The 17,389-nt window shown below is 59.8% G+C and overlaps 3 protein-coding genes across 16 annotated transcripts in view; 2 read left to right on the top strand and 1 right to left on the bottom strand.

Moving 5' to 3' along the window:
• UBE2G1 (ubiquitin conjugating enzyme E2 G1) overlaps positions 1 to 2,873 on the top strand; it is a 37,924-nt gene extending 35,051 nt beyond the window's left edge. For 2 of the 9 annotated variants that reach the window (XM_030474824.1, XM_030474821.1), the window contains 2 exons: positions 3 to 564; positions 761 to 2,331. Coding sequence is in view for 1 of the 9 variants with exons in the window: in XM_030474823.1 (XP_030330683.1) it covers positions 1,926 to 2,075; positions 2,259 to 2,368; positions 2,649 to 2,835 (447 nt within the window). In the remaining 8 variants the exon portion in view is untranslated. Of the gene's footprint in view, positions 1 to 2; positions 565 to 760; positions 2,538 to 2,648 lie in introns of those variants that run through there. The other 7 variants (XM_030474818.1, XM_030474815.1, XM_030474817.1 and 4 more) reach the window with 7 other exon arrangements.
• A 3,424-nt stretch (positions 2,874 to 6,297) lies between these two features.
• LOC115603128 lies at positions 6,298 to 12,869 on the bottom strand. Of its 5 annotated transcripts, none has more exons than XR_003989765.1 (9): positions 12,060 to 12,869; positions 11,223 to 11,295; positions 10,495 to 10,568; positions 9,593 to 9,663; positions 9,005 to 9,129; positions 8,507 to 8,609; positions 8,004 to 8,198; positions 7,340 to 7,692; positions 6,298 to 6,535 (listed from the first exon to the last, which is right to left on the bottom strand). XR_003989765.1 is itself a non-coding variant. In XM_030474798.1 (9 exons), the coding sequence occupies exons 1-9, from the start codon at positions 12,434 to 12,436 to the stop codon at positions 6,470 to 6,472; spliced, it is 1,146 nt and encodes a 381-aa protein (XP_030330658.1). In that variant the 5' UTR covers positions 12,437 to 12,869; the 3' UTR covers positions 6,298 to 6,469. The 5 variants fall into 5 exon arrangements, 2 of the variants coding, with proteins under 2 accessions (XP_030330658.1, XP_030330659.1); XR_003989767.1 differs by having other exon boundaries at positions 8,004 to 8,195; XM_030474798.1 differs by having other exon boundaries at positions 7,340 to 7,401.
• A 592-nt stretch (positions 12,870 to 13,461) lies between these two features.
• LOC115603125 (probable 28S rRNA (cytosine-C(5))-methyltransferase) lies at positions 13,462 to 16,571 on the top strand. 2 transcript variants are annotated; one of them, XM_030474790.1, is made up of 10 exons: positions 13,462 to 13,573; positions 13,690 to 13,812; positions 13,877 to 14,051; positions 14,132 to 14,240; positions 14,529 to 14,667; positions 15,069 to 15,184; positions 15,448 to 15,626; positions 15,708 to 15,912; positions 15,985 to 16,137; positions 16,350 to 16,571. In XM_030474790.1, exons 1-10 carry the CDS (start codon positions 13,481 to 13,483, stop codon positions 16,453 to 16,455), a joined length of 1,398 nt encoding a protein of 465 aa, XP_030330650.1. In that variant the 5' UTR covers positions 13,462 to 13,480; the 3' UTR covers positions 16,456 to 16,571. The 2 variants fall into 2 exon arrangements, with proteins under 2 accessions (XP_030330650.1, XP_030330651.1); XM_030474791.1 differs by having other exon boundaries at positions 13,463 to 13,573; positions 13,702 to 13,812.
• The last annotated feature ends 818 nt before the right edge of the window (positions 16,572 to 17,389 follow it).

Genomic DNA, 17,389 nt, shown 5'->3' with positions numbered 1-17,389 from the left:
AGGAATCCAGTTCCTCTGAGCAATCACCAGTCTTCTCCCTGACTGGCTGGGAGATGGGGGAGTCCAGCAGCAACTTCATGGAGATGATGATGGACGATTGAGAAGATGCTGGGGAAGAGCCACCCACAGTCCATGAGGAAGACCCTGTTCCTCCTAAGCGGTAGTGTACCAGGTCCAGCCAAGGCCTGGGGCAGTGGGATGGTGGTGTATCACAGGTGGTGGGTCACAGAAGCCAACCCCTGGGGCATGGGCTGCATGGAAGGCCTGGGAATTTCTCCTGCCATGGGAATGAGCTGGGTTAGAGTCCAATGGCAGGGGCCAAAGCAGGTGCCTAAACTCCTCCTGCCTCAAATGGGTCTCCGTATGTGTGGGGCTGGATGAGGGAAGAGGCAGCAGCATCACTGCTGAAGGGCCAGAGGGACTTTGTCTTTGCTGTTGCAGAAGCCTTTCCCCACGGACACACCGGGCCCTGCAGGAGGTGGTGACGTGCATTCTGAGGCAGGTCGCCCGCAAGCGCAGGGGGCAGAGGGATGAGCAGGCAGATCTGCAGGACAAGCTCAAGTGGTAAATCTCTCCAGACATGGGCAGTGCTTCCTCGCCTGCAGCGCCCGTCGTCCTGCCCGCAGCAGCGGGGGACAGGGGCACTGCTCTGAGCCTCTCGGCAGAGCCGCCTTCTGAGCTGTGGCAGGCGCCAGCTTGGGAGCCCCGGCTGGAGCGCGGCTCCCTGTGCTCACACCTCCTCCTCCCGTCCTGTCCGCAGGGAGCTGGCAGTGCTGCAGTGGCATCGCTCGGGGAGAGAGGCACGCAGCAGCCAGCTGTGGGAAGCTGGAGCCCAACCTGCACCCAGTGCTTGGCCAGGGAAGAGGAGGGCAGGAGCGGTACGTGACATGGGTTTGTGGAGGGACTCTGGCGTATCCACCTGTAGAAAAGCACAGCCTTCGCTCTTGTCACCTCCAGAAACACCCAAGGATTTGATCTGGAGGTGTTTCAATGGCAATGGCCCTGCCAGGCTTAGGCAGTATAGGAAGCAGCTAGGTTGCTTTCAGCCCCATGGTCACTTGGCTCGGGGATCATTGCAGAAAGACTCTGCACTCAGGCCTCTGAGGACTAGACCTACTAGACAGCAGTTCTGCTGAGAAGGATCTGGGAGTATTGGTGGATGACAAGTTGACCATGAGCCGCAGTGTGCCCTTGCAGCCAGGAAGGCCAGTAGTATCCTGGGGTGTATTGGGAGGAGTGTGGCCAGCAGGTCAAGGAAGGTGATCCTCCTCCCTTTACTCGACCCTGATGTGGCCGCATCTGGAGCCCTGTGCCCAGTTCTGGGCTCCACATTACAAGACAGACAAGGAGCTACTGGAGAGTGTCCAGCAGAGGGCCACAAAGACGGTTATAGGTCTGGAGCATCTCTCTTCTGAGAACAGATTGCGGGAGCTGGGCCTGTTTAGTTTGGAGAAAAGAAGGCTGAGAGCGGATCTCGTTACTTCATACCAACATGTCAAACGTGGGTGTCAGGAGGATGGTGCCAGACTCTTTTCAGTGGTGGCCAGCAACAGGACAAGGAGCAATGGCCATAAACTAAACCACAAGAAGTTTCACCTCAACATGAGGAAGCACTTTCTGTTTGAGTGTGGCAGAGCACTGAACAGGCTGCCCAGGAGGGGCTGGAATCTCCCTCTCTAGAGACATTCAAACCCCACGTGGTTGCGTTGCTGTGCGACCTGCTGTGGGTGGCCCTGCCTTGGCGGGGGGTTGGACTGGGTGATCTCCAGAGGTCCCTTCCTACCCTGATGATTCTGTGATTTTGTGAGTGCAAGCAAAGCAGGGCTGACAGAGAGGCTGAAAAGAAGGGGCAGGAGGGAGGGGGAGAGCTAAAATATCGCCAGCCCTCTGCCGGGGAGACTAACAGCGCTTGCTGCTGCATTGCCATGGCCCTGCAGGCACAGGTCTGCGTGTGCACGGAGGAGGAGGAGAAACGCAAGCTCTGGGACTCGTTGCGCAAGAAGTGCCAGAAGGCAAGGGCGAAAGTGGCAACCCCGAAGGCTTGGAAAGAAAAGCGAGAGCAATGGGAGGTCCAGGTACTGGAGGCAATGAAAAATAATTAGGAAGAGAGCATTCTTCTCCTCCAGGGAGCCAAGGTGGGAAGGTCCCTAAGGCATAGGTGCATGGGGGCTGACTGTCCTGTGTGGGACTGTATTAGCTCAAGGCACCTTCCCTATTGCCCAGCGACATCTCTTCTGCTCACCTCTCTGTCTGTGCAGGGTCCTGCATTCGTGGCATTCCCAAGTGGTGGAGAGACACCAGGAGAGGATGAGGAGAGCCCAGAGGACAAGCTGAGTCTTTGGCTTCCGGAGTACTCATCTCTGCAAAGGTGAGTGTGGACCAGCTTCAGGACAGACCTGGGCCAGCTGGGGGCTGATGGCCCAGCTGTGGGTGGGAGAAGCAAATTCTAGAGCCACGGGTCTGGACAAGGATAACATCCTTTCCTTTCTCATGTCCCGGGTCAATCCCCGATGGCTGGTGCCTCTCTGCAGCCCCAAGCAAAATCAGCGCTGTGGGGTTGAGTGGGACCATAGGTTGGGCATGACTGGGAGAGGGGAGAGGCAGGAGGGTCTCGGTCAAGATGTGAGACTTTGCCCTTGTTGTGGTAGGAGACTTTCCCCATGGACCCACTGGGCTTTGCGAGGAGCAGCGACCTGCCTCCTCAAAAAGGTAGCAGGAACAACCCATTTCTGTGGTGGTGGGGAGGAGTCCGTCATGGAAGGATCTCCAAACATATCTGGTGTTTTCCCTTGCCCAGCACTGCCCTTTCTTCCTTTGACTTCCTGCAGCCCCTAGGCGAAGGGGGTCTTCTGCTGACAGCTCTCATGGTGCGGAGAGCAGCAGGCTGGGATTGCATTCCAGGGACCATGGATCTGATCTCTCCAGACAGAATCGGATCCCACCGCATGTGTCCTGATTAGACCTGTAGTGTTGCTCCGCACACGAGACTACAGAGCTTTGTATTCAATTCCTCGGCTCTAGGGAGCGGATCTGTTGCACAATGGTGAGTTCCATGAAAGCCTCTAAGGCACAGAGGCTCCCAAGATTGATGTCGAGCAAAAGCCTCTTCCAGGATCACAAGCAGCAGCGCCGGCCAGCGAGGATGTTACCAGCACTGCTTCCATCTGATCAAGAAGGACCTATACGCAAACCACTGTGTCTGACACTGTGGGCGTTGGTGGCTGTGAAATATGCACTCAGTGGTGGGTGAGCTTTGGTGGAGCAAGGAAAGGCCACTGCAGGACAGAGGAGTTTCAGTCCTATTCCAAGGGCAGGCCTCTGCCAAGGCTTTGCTATAGCATGTCGGCTGCAGCCCTGCTCTTGGTGGCCCATGCACCTTCTGGTCTGTGGCAGTGTGCCCTGCCATGGCTGCACAGCTCTGCTGTGGAGGGTGGAGACGAGAGGAGGGAGGAGGAGGAAGAGGAGAAGGAAGTGTAGTGCTGGGCAGCCAGGGCAGCAGAGCTGCCAGGGAAGCAGCCGGAGGCTTGTACAGCCAAGGCACTGCAGGGCATGGAGGCCAGCTCTGTCAGAGGTGCACAGAGCAGTGCCACGGGGACAACGAAAGCCTAGGCAGGAACCGTGCCTGGGGAGAGGGAAGCTATGGGGGGCAGCTTTTCGGTTGGGTGGCTTGGCTCTGCCAAAGCTCTGCTCAGGTTCCTGAGCAGAGTTTTGTTCAACACTTCCTGGTTCGAAGGAGGGGGGAGCTGAGGTGAGATGGGGACACTCCTGAAAACTCCTCTCCAGACACCTGGGGGGACATAATGCATGCCACTGGGGGCCTGAGAGCGGGCTGTGCAGGAGGAGGGAAGGAAGCCCAAAACTGCTGGCTGTTGGGCACCCACACCCTGCCCAGGCTCTGTGGGGTGGTGGCAGCAATGCTTCCCGAGCCCAGGCAGGTTTAACAGCACCGCATGACATAGGGTCAGTCTGTTCATCCTCTGTGGACTATTTTTTCCTGAAAAGCCCTGATCTTGTGGAGCTCCATCTTGGCCTACATAGGAGATACTCTAATGGCATGGCTAAAGTGGGGACAGTGTCCAGACAGAGCTCTCATTTTCTGCAAACTGCAGAGAAACAGCATCACACCACTGCTACAAGTCCTTGGCACAGGCAGAACTGATTAAATCAACTCCAGGTGTGGAAAGTCACAAAGAAAGGAAAAACCTCCATGGGGTAGGATTACGAGTGCAGAAGTCACAGCTTCCTCTCTCCAGTGAGAGGAGCAGCTTCATTTCATTTTCTTTCTTTTTTCCTTTCTTAAAGGACACAAAAGTCCTTCCAGTTGCTATGTCTGGAACAGAGGCACCAACAGAGACACCTCCCAAGGAAAGGCCCTGTGTTGAACCACCCTCGGGAAGGATAAAGTGTGTGTGAAGGGGGGGCTGTAGAGTACGATGTTTACAGGGGAAAACCCTTCTCAAACCTATTTCTCCTCCTATTTCTCCTGAACAGAGCACTTCCCTCTTTACCAACCAGGTGCACTTTGAAATATCAGAGCCTTTGCCATGCTCTGCCCCCAGTTTGGCACAGGTCTAGCCCACAGCACACACACACCCCCTCTTTGTTGTACAACAGCGGCTGCCGCAGGCTGAGTGGTCAGAAGGAGGTGAAGGTGGCAGAAGGTTCACACGGCCCTGGAGCTGTCTTTTGGTGACGCTTCCTTCCCAGGGAGCCAGGACTTAGTGAATGGGCTCTCCTTCAGAGATGGGTCATGTTAACACGAAGCCGAGCACACAGGAGAGGGTGTGAGTGCAAGACCCAAGACAGAAAGCGCCAGTGAGGGGAGGTCAGGCTGTACCCCTCCCTCCTGCTGATGGCATGCTGCTCTGGCTGCAGGGCCCATGCTCCTGCTCCATAGCATCACACCAGCAGCCCAGGGTACTTTTGGGACATCATTTCTGAGCTACTGTGTTTGGCCTGTCCTCACTGCAGCTCCTTGGAGCAGAGCCCAGCTTGCCCTAGGTTGCAGCTGAATGGGCGCATAAGGCACAGATGCTGGGCTGGGCTGTTGGCCACTTCTGGGATCTTTCTTTTGGGACTAGCAGCAACTTTGCCTGCCAATTCCCAAAGACCCTTTTTATCTCTCCCATACACCTGCAGGGCTCACTCAGCTGATGGGGGTACTATGGGTCTGTAGGCAGAGGGCTGGGTGCCCCACAGGGGTGCAGGGGTCTCTGGGAGTGCCAAGACACCTTGCTGCCTTTTCCTCAGTGTCCCCTTGCAGCTGATGTGAGCTGTGCTTCAAAACGTCCTGCAGGCTGGGAGCAGCAGCAGGAGTCCTGCAAGGGAGCTACAGTGGTTGGTGGGGTTTGAGTAACAGTCACGTCCAGCGTGTCCATGTGACAGCTGCCGGAAGGTCTCCAGCTCTCAAAAAGCAGGTCCTGCATTCGGAAGCCAAAATATGCATCACCTCCCGAACTCCATCAGCTCAGCTTGCTTATCAGATAGGTCATTGCTCCTCCTTGAACTTTTGTTCTGAAATTAAGCTTCTTGACACCTAGTAACCATGGGACAGTTGGTGGAAACACCCAGCAATGCATCGTACCCACTTACAGGTTGGTCTCATCGAACTAACCCAGCGCCAGCAGCTGGGTCTAGAAGCTCCATTTCATTTCTCACATCACAAGATGAGGAACAGGGAAGCAGGAAGAAACATGTGAACTAAGTGGTTTCCAGCAAGGCACTGTCTGTAAAGCAGTTTTCATATAGTACACTTGTGATCAGGAAATTAGCCTCCATGACAAAAGAGTTTGGTGGTTCTGCGTAAGAAGCAGCTATTTGGCCATAGGCAGAGCAGAATCCAAACAGCCCTGGAGGTACCATGCTTTTAGTATTACTGTAGGGATGACCCAGAGCAGAGGTTCTCTCTCTCCGCTGTCCTTTCCAGCACGTTGGTGTAGTTTTGCCCTGAAATTGCCACTGCTCGAAGCAGAGGCAAAGTGGAGGAAAACTAGTGAACTAATAATAATAAAGAGTTGTAATAACACTAACTGTTGTTCAACCACACAGCTGTGTTTGGACAGGGGAAGCAAGTACCCACAAGCAGAGGGTGCTGGAAAGCGGCACCCTGTGCCCTGGCCCAGGAATCAAACACGAGGAAGGCAGATGTGAACACAGACTCTTTATTTTAAATGGGGATATAAAAAGAGGGGATGGGGGGATGCGGTGGGGGGGGAGGGGTGGAATTTTATACTGACAGTTAAATAATGCTAAAATGATAGTAAAATTATGGTAAAAACAATACTAGAACAACAATAGTACAACAAAGTAGTACAAAGGTTTAATTACAAATAGTATAAAGGTTTAACAACAATAATAGAACAATATTAGAACATCAAAAGAACAATAAAATAACAAAAGAACAACAGTATAACAACAATATTAAAACAAGTGAAGAACACATGTAGAACAATAAAATCTCCAATGAATATCACGGCCGACGACGTTTTGTTGCTGGTTGTCCAAACGGCCACTTGGCATCGGAGCGGTCCTCCTCCTGGGGGAAGAACAAAAAACCAAACAGAACAGGTTTAGTCACATCCATGTACATCATATTTCAGAAGGAAGGAGATGCTGTAACAGCTCAAATCTAAAAATAAAGTGTGATTCCATTAAAGAACATTGCAATATTTGTGGGGTTTTCTGTAATTTAGACACCACCCGACACACACACACACACGGCTCAGAGAGTAAAAGACCCGGCAGCGAAGCCCTCCTGGGGGTGGTGGGGACCCCGCGGGCAGGGGGGCAGCTCTCGGGTGGACCCCTGGCTCCGGCAGCCTCTGCCCCGCTCCCACTGAACGGCACCAGAGGAGGCAGCACCGCAGCTCCTGGGAGCTGGTAAACCCCAAACGGGTGGGGATGAGCCACAAACGAACAACTATTTGGATCTGGGGAGGGGGAGGACCCCCATCCGCTCTGGACTCCGCTAGTGGCTCCAGAGCACCCCCACATGGGGAGGGGGCACCAGCAGAGAGGGGAAGGGAGGGGAGACACTGCTAGGGCTGGAGCAAAAGTTTACACCTTAGGAAGCATGGCAAAATAAAGCCAGGAAGGAAATGCTGCAGAGGGGCACAGAGGTTCATCCAGCCTTGGCTGTGCAACTGTTCCAGTAGGGAGTGTTTGGTTCACCCCGTCCCACCCCAGGCGCTGCCACCCAGCACGCTTTCTTGCTGGCAGATGGGACGGGGCCAGGCCCCATCACTGCGGTCCCGCCTCAGAGCTGCTCTGGACCAGACCCCCACAGGTGGGGGGCCAGCAGCACAGGCCGTTACTTATTATGGGAATGATGGATGCGTGCCTTTTGCCGCTTGCAAGTTCCTTGGATCCTTGCCGGGGTGGACGAGGTGCGGGTGGACGAACCTGGAAGCACAAAAATTGATCAGGCGTCTGCAGCCACACTCTGAGCTGGCACAGGGGCTGCCACAATCCCTATCCCGAAGGGAATGAAAGGTTTTCATCCCCAGAGCTCAGCAGGTACCACCCAAGCCGGCTCTGACAGCACAGCCTGGCCCTTCCGCCATCCCCCAGCCCAAGGGCACAACACGAGCCGTCAGCTCCTCAAGGCTGAAGCACCAACTCCCTCTCTGCCAGAGGAAGCGATGACTCTTCCAAGGCCTGAGGGGCGCTGGCCAAAGAAGGGCGCAGGAGTTCCTGGAAAACAACACAACTCGGTGAGCCGCGGTCAGCAAAGAAGCAAGAGCCTGGCTTTGGGCAGCTGGCAGTACCTGCAGGAGCTGATGAATGCAGAGGATCCAGAGGGGGCAAGGAGTGGCATTTGGGGTTCCCCTCCACCCCCCAGGGCTGGGAAGTGGGGCAGGGAGTGATGGGAGAACCTTCCCTTCCCATGGCAAGGCTCTGCACAGCCCAAGCCTGGGGAGCTCAGCCAGGTCTGGCAGGAAAGCTGCTGCCTCAACCTAGCCCTGCCCTTCACCCCTGGAGAAGCCCTGTGCGCCCCGACTCACCTCCTAACACGGGCGGGCTCCTGCTTCTGGGCTGGCTGATGTGCATATGGCCGTTGGTGGTGGAAGCGGCCAGCCCAGAAACATCCGATGGCGTGCTCGAAAACGCTGCCTCTGTATGGCTGGTGCCAGAGGAGCCCTGGGCGATGGCTGTGCCCAGGGACACATCTTCCCCACCGGTGCTGGGGACCACATCTGCTGGGAGGCAGCAAGAAATCGGGACCCTCAACTTGCTCAATAGGACTACCCCTGAGCAGAGCCTCCCAGCATGAACCTCTCACAGCTCCGGCCCTGGGGAACCTCACCCATCACCCAGGGGACTCCAGGGCACGAGGTCTCCCGCCCGAGCCTTCACAAGTCTCAAAGAGCTTCAGACCCGAGGAACAGGCAGCACTGGCCCAGGAGCTTCCTCAGCCTGCGCTACGCAGACACCCCACTGCCCTGCCAGCCCGGGCCCTTGCTTTCTCCTCCTTGCCGTGCCCTTCGCGTTCCCAGTCTGCCCTTACCAGACTTATGCCCCAAGAGCCGACGCAAGCGCTCTTGTGCTGCCTTCCTCTCCTCCTCGATGATCTCCGGCGTGATGGGGTAACCCGGGTCAGGTGCAGGGGGCTGCCAAGAGAGAGCAGTAGCTTAGTTCTTTCTCAGGGAAGCCGGCAGAGCCGCTCTGAAGGAGGTGTGGAAGCAGGCTGGCGCCAGACCCATGAAGCCCGTGGTTCTGCCCCAGCTAGCGCACAGCTCCGGTCCACACTAGTTTTGGCCCCCGCCTTGGCCCTGAGGGCACGGCAGCCTTGCCCGGGCCAATCGCTGCTCCGGCAGCGGGCAGCACGGTCACGCACAGCCCAGCACACACTGGGGCAGGGGAGAGCGTCACTTCCCGCTCAGCCAAGGACGAGACCTCCTGCCCCAAGGCAGGCAGGTCAGCCTGCCCCAGGCCCTGCAGGAATTGCGCTGAGCACATTCTATCCCCAGAGGAGGGTAAAAGAGCCTGCGAGACAGCGACGTACCAGCACCAGTGGTTCATTATTCCAAGGCACCAGCAGGCAGATGCTCCTCTTGCGTGGCCTTCCGTTTCCCGGTGATGGTGGTGGGCTTGGGGACTCCTGCCTCTTCTGCTCAGGCCTCTTGACAGCTACAGGAGGAGACAAGTCAGGAAGAGCTCCCACCAGAGGTGCTCGTCCTGTACCCAGGGGCTTGTCCCTTCTCACTCCTCTCTGGATGACCATCTTGGAGGGCAGAGCCAGGGACACGGCCTTAAGCCGCGGACAAGGCTGCGGTGCCCTGGGGCAGCAGCTCCCACGAGAGATCTGCGGGGAAGCTGCCACAGGAGCCTGCTGGGGCTCCACGGGCCAGCGGCCCCTTCCCACCTCCACAGACGGTCCTTGCACGCTGCCCACCTGAACCAGGAAATCCCTTTAGGGCAGTCGCTGAGGCCAGCACAAACGCCACTGCCTCAGGACCAGCACGTTCCTAGTTTCCAGGGGACACCTCAAGCTGATCCCACCTGCACCCCTGAGCTACCTCCTGTCCTGCTGCTGGCCCGCACCAGTGGCCCTTCCAAGGCCGGCACAGAGCTGGGCCCCACCTCCACTCACCTTCCTCGGTCTGCACAGCCCTCTTCGGTGTTCCTGGCGCAAAATTCGTTGGATGCCGCACCTCCCATTGCCTGTGCAAGTGGGAGAGAGCCAGTTAGGGTCAGCCCCAGGCTTGGCTCTATCCCCTGGGAGCAGGATGAGACCCAACATGCCAAGGACTCCCACAAGCATCCCTGCTGTGTTTCTTTGCCCTCTTTGCCAAACAGCAGAGCTCAGGGCAACAGCCTTGAGCCACAGCAGCAGCCGGACTGTGGCTCCAGGCAGAAGAGCTGCTCCGCCCCCCTAGCCAGGGCCCGGCTCGGGCAGCCTCAGGGCAGCAGCCGGGATCCCGGGTGGGAGCCGCTGCCCCTCGCAGCGTCCTGGCTTGGACCCAGCCTGTCAGCAGGGCAGCAGCTCTGTCGCTTTTAGTCAGGACAAGCTCAGGTCCTTCTCTGAGCCAGCAGAGAGGAGAACAAGGGCCTGGGTGCCCAGGCGGGCACTACATTACAGCCCTAGTGGAGCTCCCATGAACTGCTTTTGAGCAGATGGCAAAAATTGGGGGCCATCTCCTTTCAGCATTTCGGCAACCAGCCGGACCCAGGACACGCCAGTGCCACACGGCAATGTCACCGCTGCAGCAATCTGAGCCCTTCAAGCTCTAAGCCGGCCTGGGAGCAGGGCAGGGATGGTGCAGGTCAGCGCTGCCACCAGGACCGCAGTGCAACAAGGCGGCACGGATGCTGCTGGACACAACAACAGGGCTTCCCCACAGCTGGGTGACCCATCAGCCATGCCTCAGGGGCCTGGAGTGGCCCAGCTCCAGTGGAGAGCAGGACTTGGGCACTGCGAGGGCTGGGAGGGCGACTGCTTTCTTCCCGGCTGGCATCGACAAGCGGGCACTCGCTGCATGAGCTGTACGTTACCTTCCTTTCCCAAGAGGCACATCAAAGCAGGATCCTGCAATGGGCTGTGGGGACGTCCTCATACACATCCACTTCTGGAACGCAGAGAGAGACCAGTAGTAACTAATTTGGTTCAGGGGAGCACAGCCTCCTGTTCTCCTGCTCACTGCAGAGGAAATCCCAGCTCCCAGGTGCTGGCTACCGAGCCCAGAGCCTCTTTTGCTTCAACACTGCTCAACTCCCCTCCAGAGCAACCACGGAGGGCAAAGTCTGAGCACCCCAAACTGAATCCACTCTGGGAGCAAGCGGCCTCCAGCCTCTTTATGGCCGAGGCGACAGGGAGGGAGGATGCTGCCGGCCCAGCCAGAGCAATCCCTTCCCTACTGATCCATCCTGCAGAAAACCTTTCCCTGCACAGATGCAGAGCTCCATTAGGCATGACTACGTCCCACTGTCACGTCTGCAAGCCCAGCCCAGTATATATGTTTTATTCCAGCCCAGCAGCTGCTGAGGAGACCCACGTCAAAGTGGGAACACAGGGCTCCCACACGTGCTGCTGCCTCCAGCTGAAAAGGTGTCAGCACAGCAAAGAGATTTTGTCTTTCCCTTTGCCCGGATGGATCCCCCCAGCAGACTGGCCAGGGCAGAGTGGGGAGGGGAAAAGAGCTGCGCACTGGGCTGCGGGCTGTGGAGCGGGGCTGGGCGGCGGCCCATGGCGAGCACCTGGGCATCTGACTGTCCCAGCGTACCGTCGGGAAAACCGTTCCAGGGCTCCGGTGCGGCGGCAGCGGGTCCTGGCGGCGCACGGTCTGCAGCGGGGCTCTGCGGGGGCACAGCGGTCAGTGTCGCCGTTAGTGGCAGGAGGGTCCGACCCCGTCCTCCCCCCGCGCTCACTCGAGGCAGTAGCGGCGGGACGGGTGCTCTCAGCACGGACAGTGCCTGGGGCCGGGCCGCCGTTAGCGGCCGTTTTGCCACGCGGCCGACATGGGCACAGGAGCCATGCAGGCTGGCGGGACCGTATCGCACACCAGGACCCCCCTGTGCCCAGCACCGATCCCTGCAGCACCACGAAGTCAGCACTATGGGCCCAGCACCGCCAGAGCTGTGCCACCCATGCCCTTATTCCACCCATGTCCCTGTGCCACCTGCATCCCCGACAACCAGTGTCTCTGTGTCACCTGTGTCTGTATCCCAACTATGTCCCTCTGAAATCTACATCCCTGGTAACCAATGTCCCTGTGCCATCCGTATCCCTCTGCCACCGGTGTCCCTGTGCCACCTGCATCCCTGACAAGCAGAGTCCCTATGCCACCTGCATCCCTGACAATCAGTGTCTTCGTGCAACCTGTGTCCTTATCCCACCCGAGTCCCTGTGCCATCTGCATTCCTGACAACCAGTGTCTGTGTGCCACCTGTGTCCGTATCCCAACTATGTCCCTCTGCCATCTACATCCCTGATAACCAATGTCCCTGTGCCACCCGTATCCCTCTGCCACCGGTGTCCCTGTGCCGCCTGCATCCCTGACAACCAGTGTCCCTGTGCCACCCCTGCACTTATCCCACCCACATCCTCCCCCCGCGCTCACCCAAGGCAGTTGCCGCGGGATAGGGTGCAAACACTGGGGCCGGCGCCTGCGGCCAGACCACAGTTACCGGCCCTTTTGGCCCACAGGCGGTGGTAGACCTGGAGCCAAGGGGGCGGGAACCGGGCGATGAGACTGGGCCTGTAAGGGGGCAGGAGCAGTGGGGGAGGGCGCCGGGGGGGCAGGAACCGCGCCGGAGAGCGCCGGGCCGGAGGGCGCCTGGCGGGCGGGCGGGACCGCACCGCACACCAGGCACCCCCCGCGCCCAGCACCGCTCCCAGCAGCGATCCCTGCGCCAGGCAGGTCAGCATCACTGCCAGCGCCAGCGGCAGCGCCGCCGGCCAGCGCCAGGGGCAGCGCCACGGGCTCGGCAGCGCCATCTCTCTCCGGCTCTCCGCTAACGGCCACCGGCCCGGAACGCGCTGCGGGAGCCGCGCGGCGGAACCTCGGCAACTGCTGAGGAGGCCAAAGCCATCCCTGCTCCTCGGGGCTGTACAGCGACCAGGTCCTGGTCCCCACCACAAGACGCAACGGAGGTGATGTGCAGGGTGGCCCTTTCTTCCCAAGGATCAGTTAATCGAGCAGCTTTACAGGGAGATCGCAGCCCTGAAGGAGGAGGTGGTGAACTTCAAGGCTGAGGTGGGTGACAACCATCCTGTGACACAGTGAGCACCCATGTGGGAGGTCCAGGGGCAAGATGAGACCCAGCAGCTCACGCTGGGAATGGGGATGGTGGGGTAATGGCTGTGTCCCCAGATGGGCAAGGAGTGACGCTGTCATAGAATCCCAGCCTGGTTTGGGTTGGAGGGAACCTTAAAGCTCATCCAGTTCCAACCCCCTGCCATGGGCAGGGACACCTTCCAGTAGAGCAGGTTGCTCCAAGCCCCTGTGTCCAACCTGGCCTTGAACACTGCCAGGTGTGGGGCAGCCACAGCTTCTCTGGGCACCCTGTGCCAGTGCCTCAGCACCCTCACAGGGAAGAACTTCTGCCTAAGAGCTCATCTCAGTCTCCCCTCTGGCAGGTTAAAGCCATTCCCCTTGTCCTGTCCCTACAGGCCCTTGCCCAAAGCCCCTCTCCAGGTTTCCTGTAGCCCCTTTAGGCACTGGAGCTGCTCTAAGGTCTCCCTTTCAGGAGCCTTCTCTTCTCCGGGCTGCCCCAGCCCAGCTCTCTCAGCCTGGCTCCAGAGCAGAGCTGCTCCAGTCCCCGCAGCAGCTCCGTGGCCTCCTCTGGCCTCGCTCCAGCAGCTCCACGTCCCTCTTGTGCTGTGTTCAGTCTGTTTCTCCGCGGCACGAAGACCCCCCAGTCCCCGCCCGCCTCCTCCCCGGCCGAGCCGCGCTCTCCAGGACCTGCCCGTCCCGCCGCGCCCCGCCGCCTGCCCGCTGCCGGGCGGAAGTGGCGTGTGCGCAGGCGGGCGGCGGGAGCCATGGCGGTGTACAGCGCGGCCGCCGCCGTCCTGCAGGGGCTGGAGCGCGGCGCCGGCGGCGTGAAGGAGCTGGTGTACCACAGCCGCTTCCCGGTGCGCGGGGCCGGGGCCGCGGGGCCGCGCCGCGGGTGGGGGGTGTGCGGGGTGTGTCGCGGGGTTGGACGGCGGGCTCGGGTCGTGCCCCCGGGCAAGCCCTGACCGCCCCGCAGCATGTCCGGCAGCTGTACGCGCTGGTGGCCGGGACGCTCCGCTACTCACCGGTGCTGGAGAAGCTGCTGGCCGGCGCCGCGCTGCTGCAGGCCGAGAAGAAGCTGTCCCTGCACTTGGCGAAGGTGAGCGGGGTCGGGGGTGGCGGGACACAGGGAGGCGGGGCCCGGCTCATCCGCGTCCCCGCAGGTGCTGGTGTACGACCTGCTCTTCGGCAAGGGCTTAAAGTGCGGCGGCCGCTGGAAGGCGCTGGCCCGGCGGCACCGGGCCCGGCTGGAGGCCGAGCTGGCCCGCCTGAAGGTGCGGCAGAAGGTGATCCGCAACGAGGACCTCCTGGCCCCGGCGCAGGCAGGCGGCCCCGGTGGTGAGTGTGCCTCGGGGCGCGGTGGTCTCCCTGTGCTGGCGGCAGTGGGTGGCTGTGCGTGACCCGCACGGCTCCCGCAGCTTCCCAGGTACCGCGCTACGTCCGCATCAACACTCTGAAAACTTGCGTGGACGACGTGATTGACTTCTTCAAGCGTGAGGGCTACTCCTACCTGGGCAAGGCAGCCAGGTGAGTGTTTCTTCCTGCTGCCCCACCTTACCTGGGGTGTCAGTGAGCAGCAAGGGCTTGGGATGAGGTCCTGTGGGTCAAGGGGTTGTGGGTCTTGGTGCTCAGGGTGTCTGGGTTGGGGTCTTCACACTCCCTGCTCTTGTGTTCTGCCCTTCTGTGCACTGCCCGGTGCTGAAGGGGAGAGGAGATGTGGGACAAAGAGGGTTTACAGCCTGGGCTTTGCAGAGCTCTGGTGTGGGCACGATGAGGCAGGACTGTGTGTTCATCATCCCTGTGCCTCATGGGCAGTGTGGAAGAGCTGAGGGCCCTCTCCGGGAAGAAATTCTTGTTGGATCTTCACCTCCCGGAGCTGCTGGTTTTCCCTCCGCAGACAGACTTCCACGACAACCTGCTATATACTTCAGGACACATTATTCTGCAGGACAAGGTGGGGAGCTGGTGGCAGGAGGTTGCAGGGCCAGGGGAACCTCCGACATGGGTGGAGGGTCGGCTTCTTCCCACATGCCAAGGGCTGGGCTCGGGCTTTGCTGCAGCAGAGACCACGAATGCAGCCACCAGCTGTGGCGCTGTCCTGTGGCTCTGCTTTCGTCGCCTGTGGGGACGGGGGTATTGCTGTGAACTGGGCTGTAACGCCCCCAAGAGGAGCCAGGAGCAGCGCTGGGAGCAGTGGGAGGACTGTGGCCGGGCAGAGGCTCCCAGCAGTGGGTGCTGGTGGACTTGTCCCCCTGCTGCTGTGTCTGCCTGCGGCCCCACAGTGTTGGCCATGCCTGAGGAGGGGCCGGGGCTGCTGCTTGCCCACATTGCTCACGGGGCTTTGTCCTCCCGTAGGCCAGCTGCCTCCCGGCCTTCCTCCTCAGCCCTGCTGCTGGCTCCCACGTCATCGATGCCTGTGCTGCCCCTGGGAACAAGACCAGCCACCTGGCAGCCATCCTGAAGAACAAGGGGTGAGGCCAGGGGGGTGTGGTGCCCACTTCTCCCTGGGTGGGCCGGTGGCTTGGGGAGGGCACAGGGGTACATGGGGCCACACAGGGGTTCACTTCCCAGCCCCTGGCCCCTTTCCCTGCCCAATGCCTACCCTGCCTAGGGGAGCAGCTCCTGAGCGCTGCCTGTACGGCTGATGGCCAGTGCCTGGGGCTGCCAGGGCAGCGTGTTCCTGAGGCCGGGCGGGATTTTTACGCCTCTCTTGGGTACTGGGCTCTGCCTTCAGCCAGATCTTTGCCTTTGACATGGACGCCAAGCGCCTGGCCACCATGAACACCATGCTGATGCGTGCTGGCGTCACTGGCTTCCAGCTGGCCCAGCAGGACTTCCTGATGGTGGATCCTGGAGACCCCAAGTACAGCAAGGTGGCCTACATCCTCCTTGACCCGTCCTGCAGTGGCTCAGGTAACTCGAGGGGCTGTGGCTGCCCACCCCTGGGTGGGCTGTGGGCGTGCAGGCTCCAGGCAACAGCTGCTCTCCCTGCAGGGATGGTGAACCGGGTGCCGACGGCAGAGGCTGCCCCCAGTGCCGAGCGGCTGCAGGCGCTGGCCGGCTTCCAGCGCAAGGTGCTGAGCCATGCCCTGAGTTTCCCGGCTCTGCAGCGCCTGGTCTACTCCACCTGCTCGCTGCACCGGGAGGAGAACGAGGACGTGGTGGGCGCCGTGCTGCAGGAGCGGGGCTCGGCCTTCAGGTGTGTCTGGTGCGGGGGGGACGCAGAGCAGGCGCTGCGGGGCCTGGCCCTGACCCCCGTCCCACACCGCAGGCTGGTGCACGCCTTCCCTTGCTGGCCTTGCCGAGGACTCGCTGCCTTCCCCGGGGCAGAGAGCTGCCTCCGCGCCTCTGCTGCCGACACCCTCACCCACGGCTTCTTCGTGGCTGTCCTGGAGCGGCGCGGGGACGGGGCTGCTGCCTCCAGGTGAGAGCGGGCCTGGGGGCTCTGTGGCCTCCAGCAGCTCCTGGAGGGCTCGGGGACAGGCTCGGGCTGGTGGCACACATAGGCTGAGGGTGTTGCTGCCTTCCTGGCATGAGGAGGAGGGAAGATGGAGGGGTCTGGCTGTAGCAGGAGGGCAGGGCAGGAGCCATGGTGCTGTGGTGAGCGGGGCTCAGGCCATTTGCTCTTGTCCACAGCTCCCTGCCTGCGGCTGCTGATAACACCTCCCGGCACAGTGAGGGAACGGAGCCAGGAGCAGCTCCCAAGAAGAGGAAGAGGAAAAAGCAGCGGGTAAAGGAGTGAAACAACTGGTTTAGGACTGCGCAGTGCCCAGCTGGGGCTGGTGGGGATTGCTGCCCTGCTGCCTGCCTGCACTGTGGCACAGCCTCCCATCATCAGTAAACTCAGCTGGATTAAGGGTGTCATTTACTACGTTTCCTCCCAAAAACCCTTACCCTGATGTGGGGTTTCAGAGAAGCTTGTGACTGTAGGGGTGACTCAGAGCTCAGTTTCTCTCTCTCTACAGTCTTTTCTAGCATGTTTGTGCAGCCTTGCCTGGAAATTGCCACTGCTCAAAGCAGAGGCAGAGTGAAGGAAAACAAGTGAAATAAAAATAATTAGTAATAATAATACTAACAACTGTTGTTCAACCACACAGCTGTGGTGTTGAACAATAGTTCAACAGTGGGACAAAGTACCCACAAGCAGAGAGTGCTGGGACATGGCTCCTGCGCCATGCCCTGAGCTTCCCAGCTCTGCAGCACTTGGTCTCCTCCACCTGCTCCCTGCACTGGAAGAACGAGGACATGGTGGGCACTGTGCTGCAGGAGTGGGGTTCGGCCGTCAGGTGCATCTGGTGTGGGGGGAACGCAGGGCAGAGCCTCTGCTGCCAGGGCTGCTCAGCAGCACTCGCATCCTGTCAGGCAGCTCAGTGTCTGCACACGCTGGTCCCTGCCTGCGCCCTGTCCTCACAGCGTGCTGGTGCCTGGCGACTTGCCCCCTTCCCCAGAGCAGCCAGGTGTCCCCTCACCTTGATAGACTGTGCCACCTGAAATTGGTGGTAGAACTCCCTCAAGCACTGTGAGAAGCCCGTGCCTCTGGCAGCTTCACACAGGGTGGAGATGGGTTGCAGGAATTTCATCTTCTTGGCACCCTCCTGAGCAGCCTCCTTGGCACCCAGTGGATGTTGAACAATTTATTGTGCATCACTTTTGTTTCCTGTCCCCCTCCCCTTCCC

Source organism: Strigops habroptila (assembly GCF_004027225.2).
Source record: "Strigops habroptila isolate Jane chromosome 13 unlocalized genomic scaffold, bStrHab1.2.pri S16, whole genome shotgun sequence".
NCBI lineage: Eukaryota > Metazoa > Chordata > Aves > Psittaciformes > Psittacidae > Strigops > Strigops habroptila.
This window is presented reverse-complemented; position numbering and strand designations above follow the sequence as displayed.

Excerpts from the sequence above, each read along its gene's own strand:
- LOC115603128 (XM_030474798.1), bottom strand. The coding sequence starts at position 12,436 with ATGGCGCTGCCGAGCCCGTGGCGCTGCCCCTGGCGCTGGCCGGCGGCG. Across the intron at positions 7,402-8,003 it reads GAGCCCGCCCGTGTTAGGAG|GTTCGTCCACCCGCACCTCG; the intron begins GTGAGTCGGGGC and ends TTGTGCTTCCAG. Across the intron at positions 6,536-7,339 it reads GAACTTGCAAGCGGCAAAAG|GAGGAGGACCGCTCCGATGC; the intron begins GCACGCATCCAT and ends TTCTTCCCCCAG.
- LOC115603125 (XM_030474790.1), top strand. The coding sequence starts at position 13,481 with ATGGCGGTGTACAGCGCGGCCGCCGCCGTCCTGCAGGGGCTGGAGCGC. Across the intron at positions 13,574-13,689 it reads TGTACCACAGCCGCTTCCCG|CATGTCCGGCAGCTGTACGC; the intron begins GTGCGCGGGGCC and ends ACCGCCCCGCAG. Across the intron at positions 14,052-14,131 it reads GCAGGCAGGCGGCCCCGGTG|CTTCCCAGGTACCGCGCTAC; the intron begins GTGAGTGTGCCT and ends CGGCTCCCGCAG.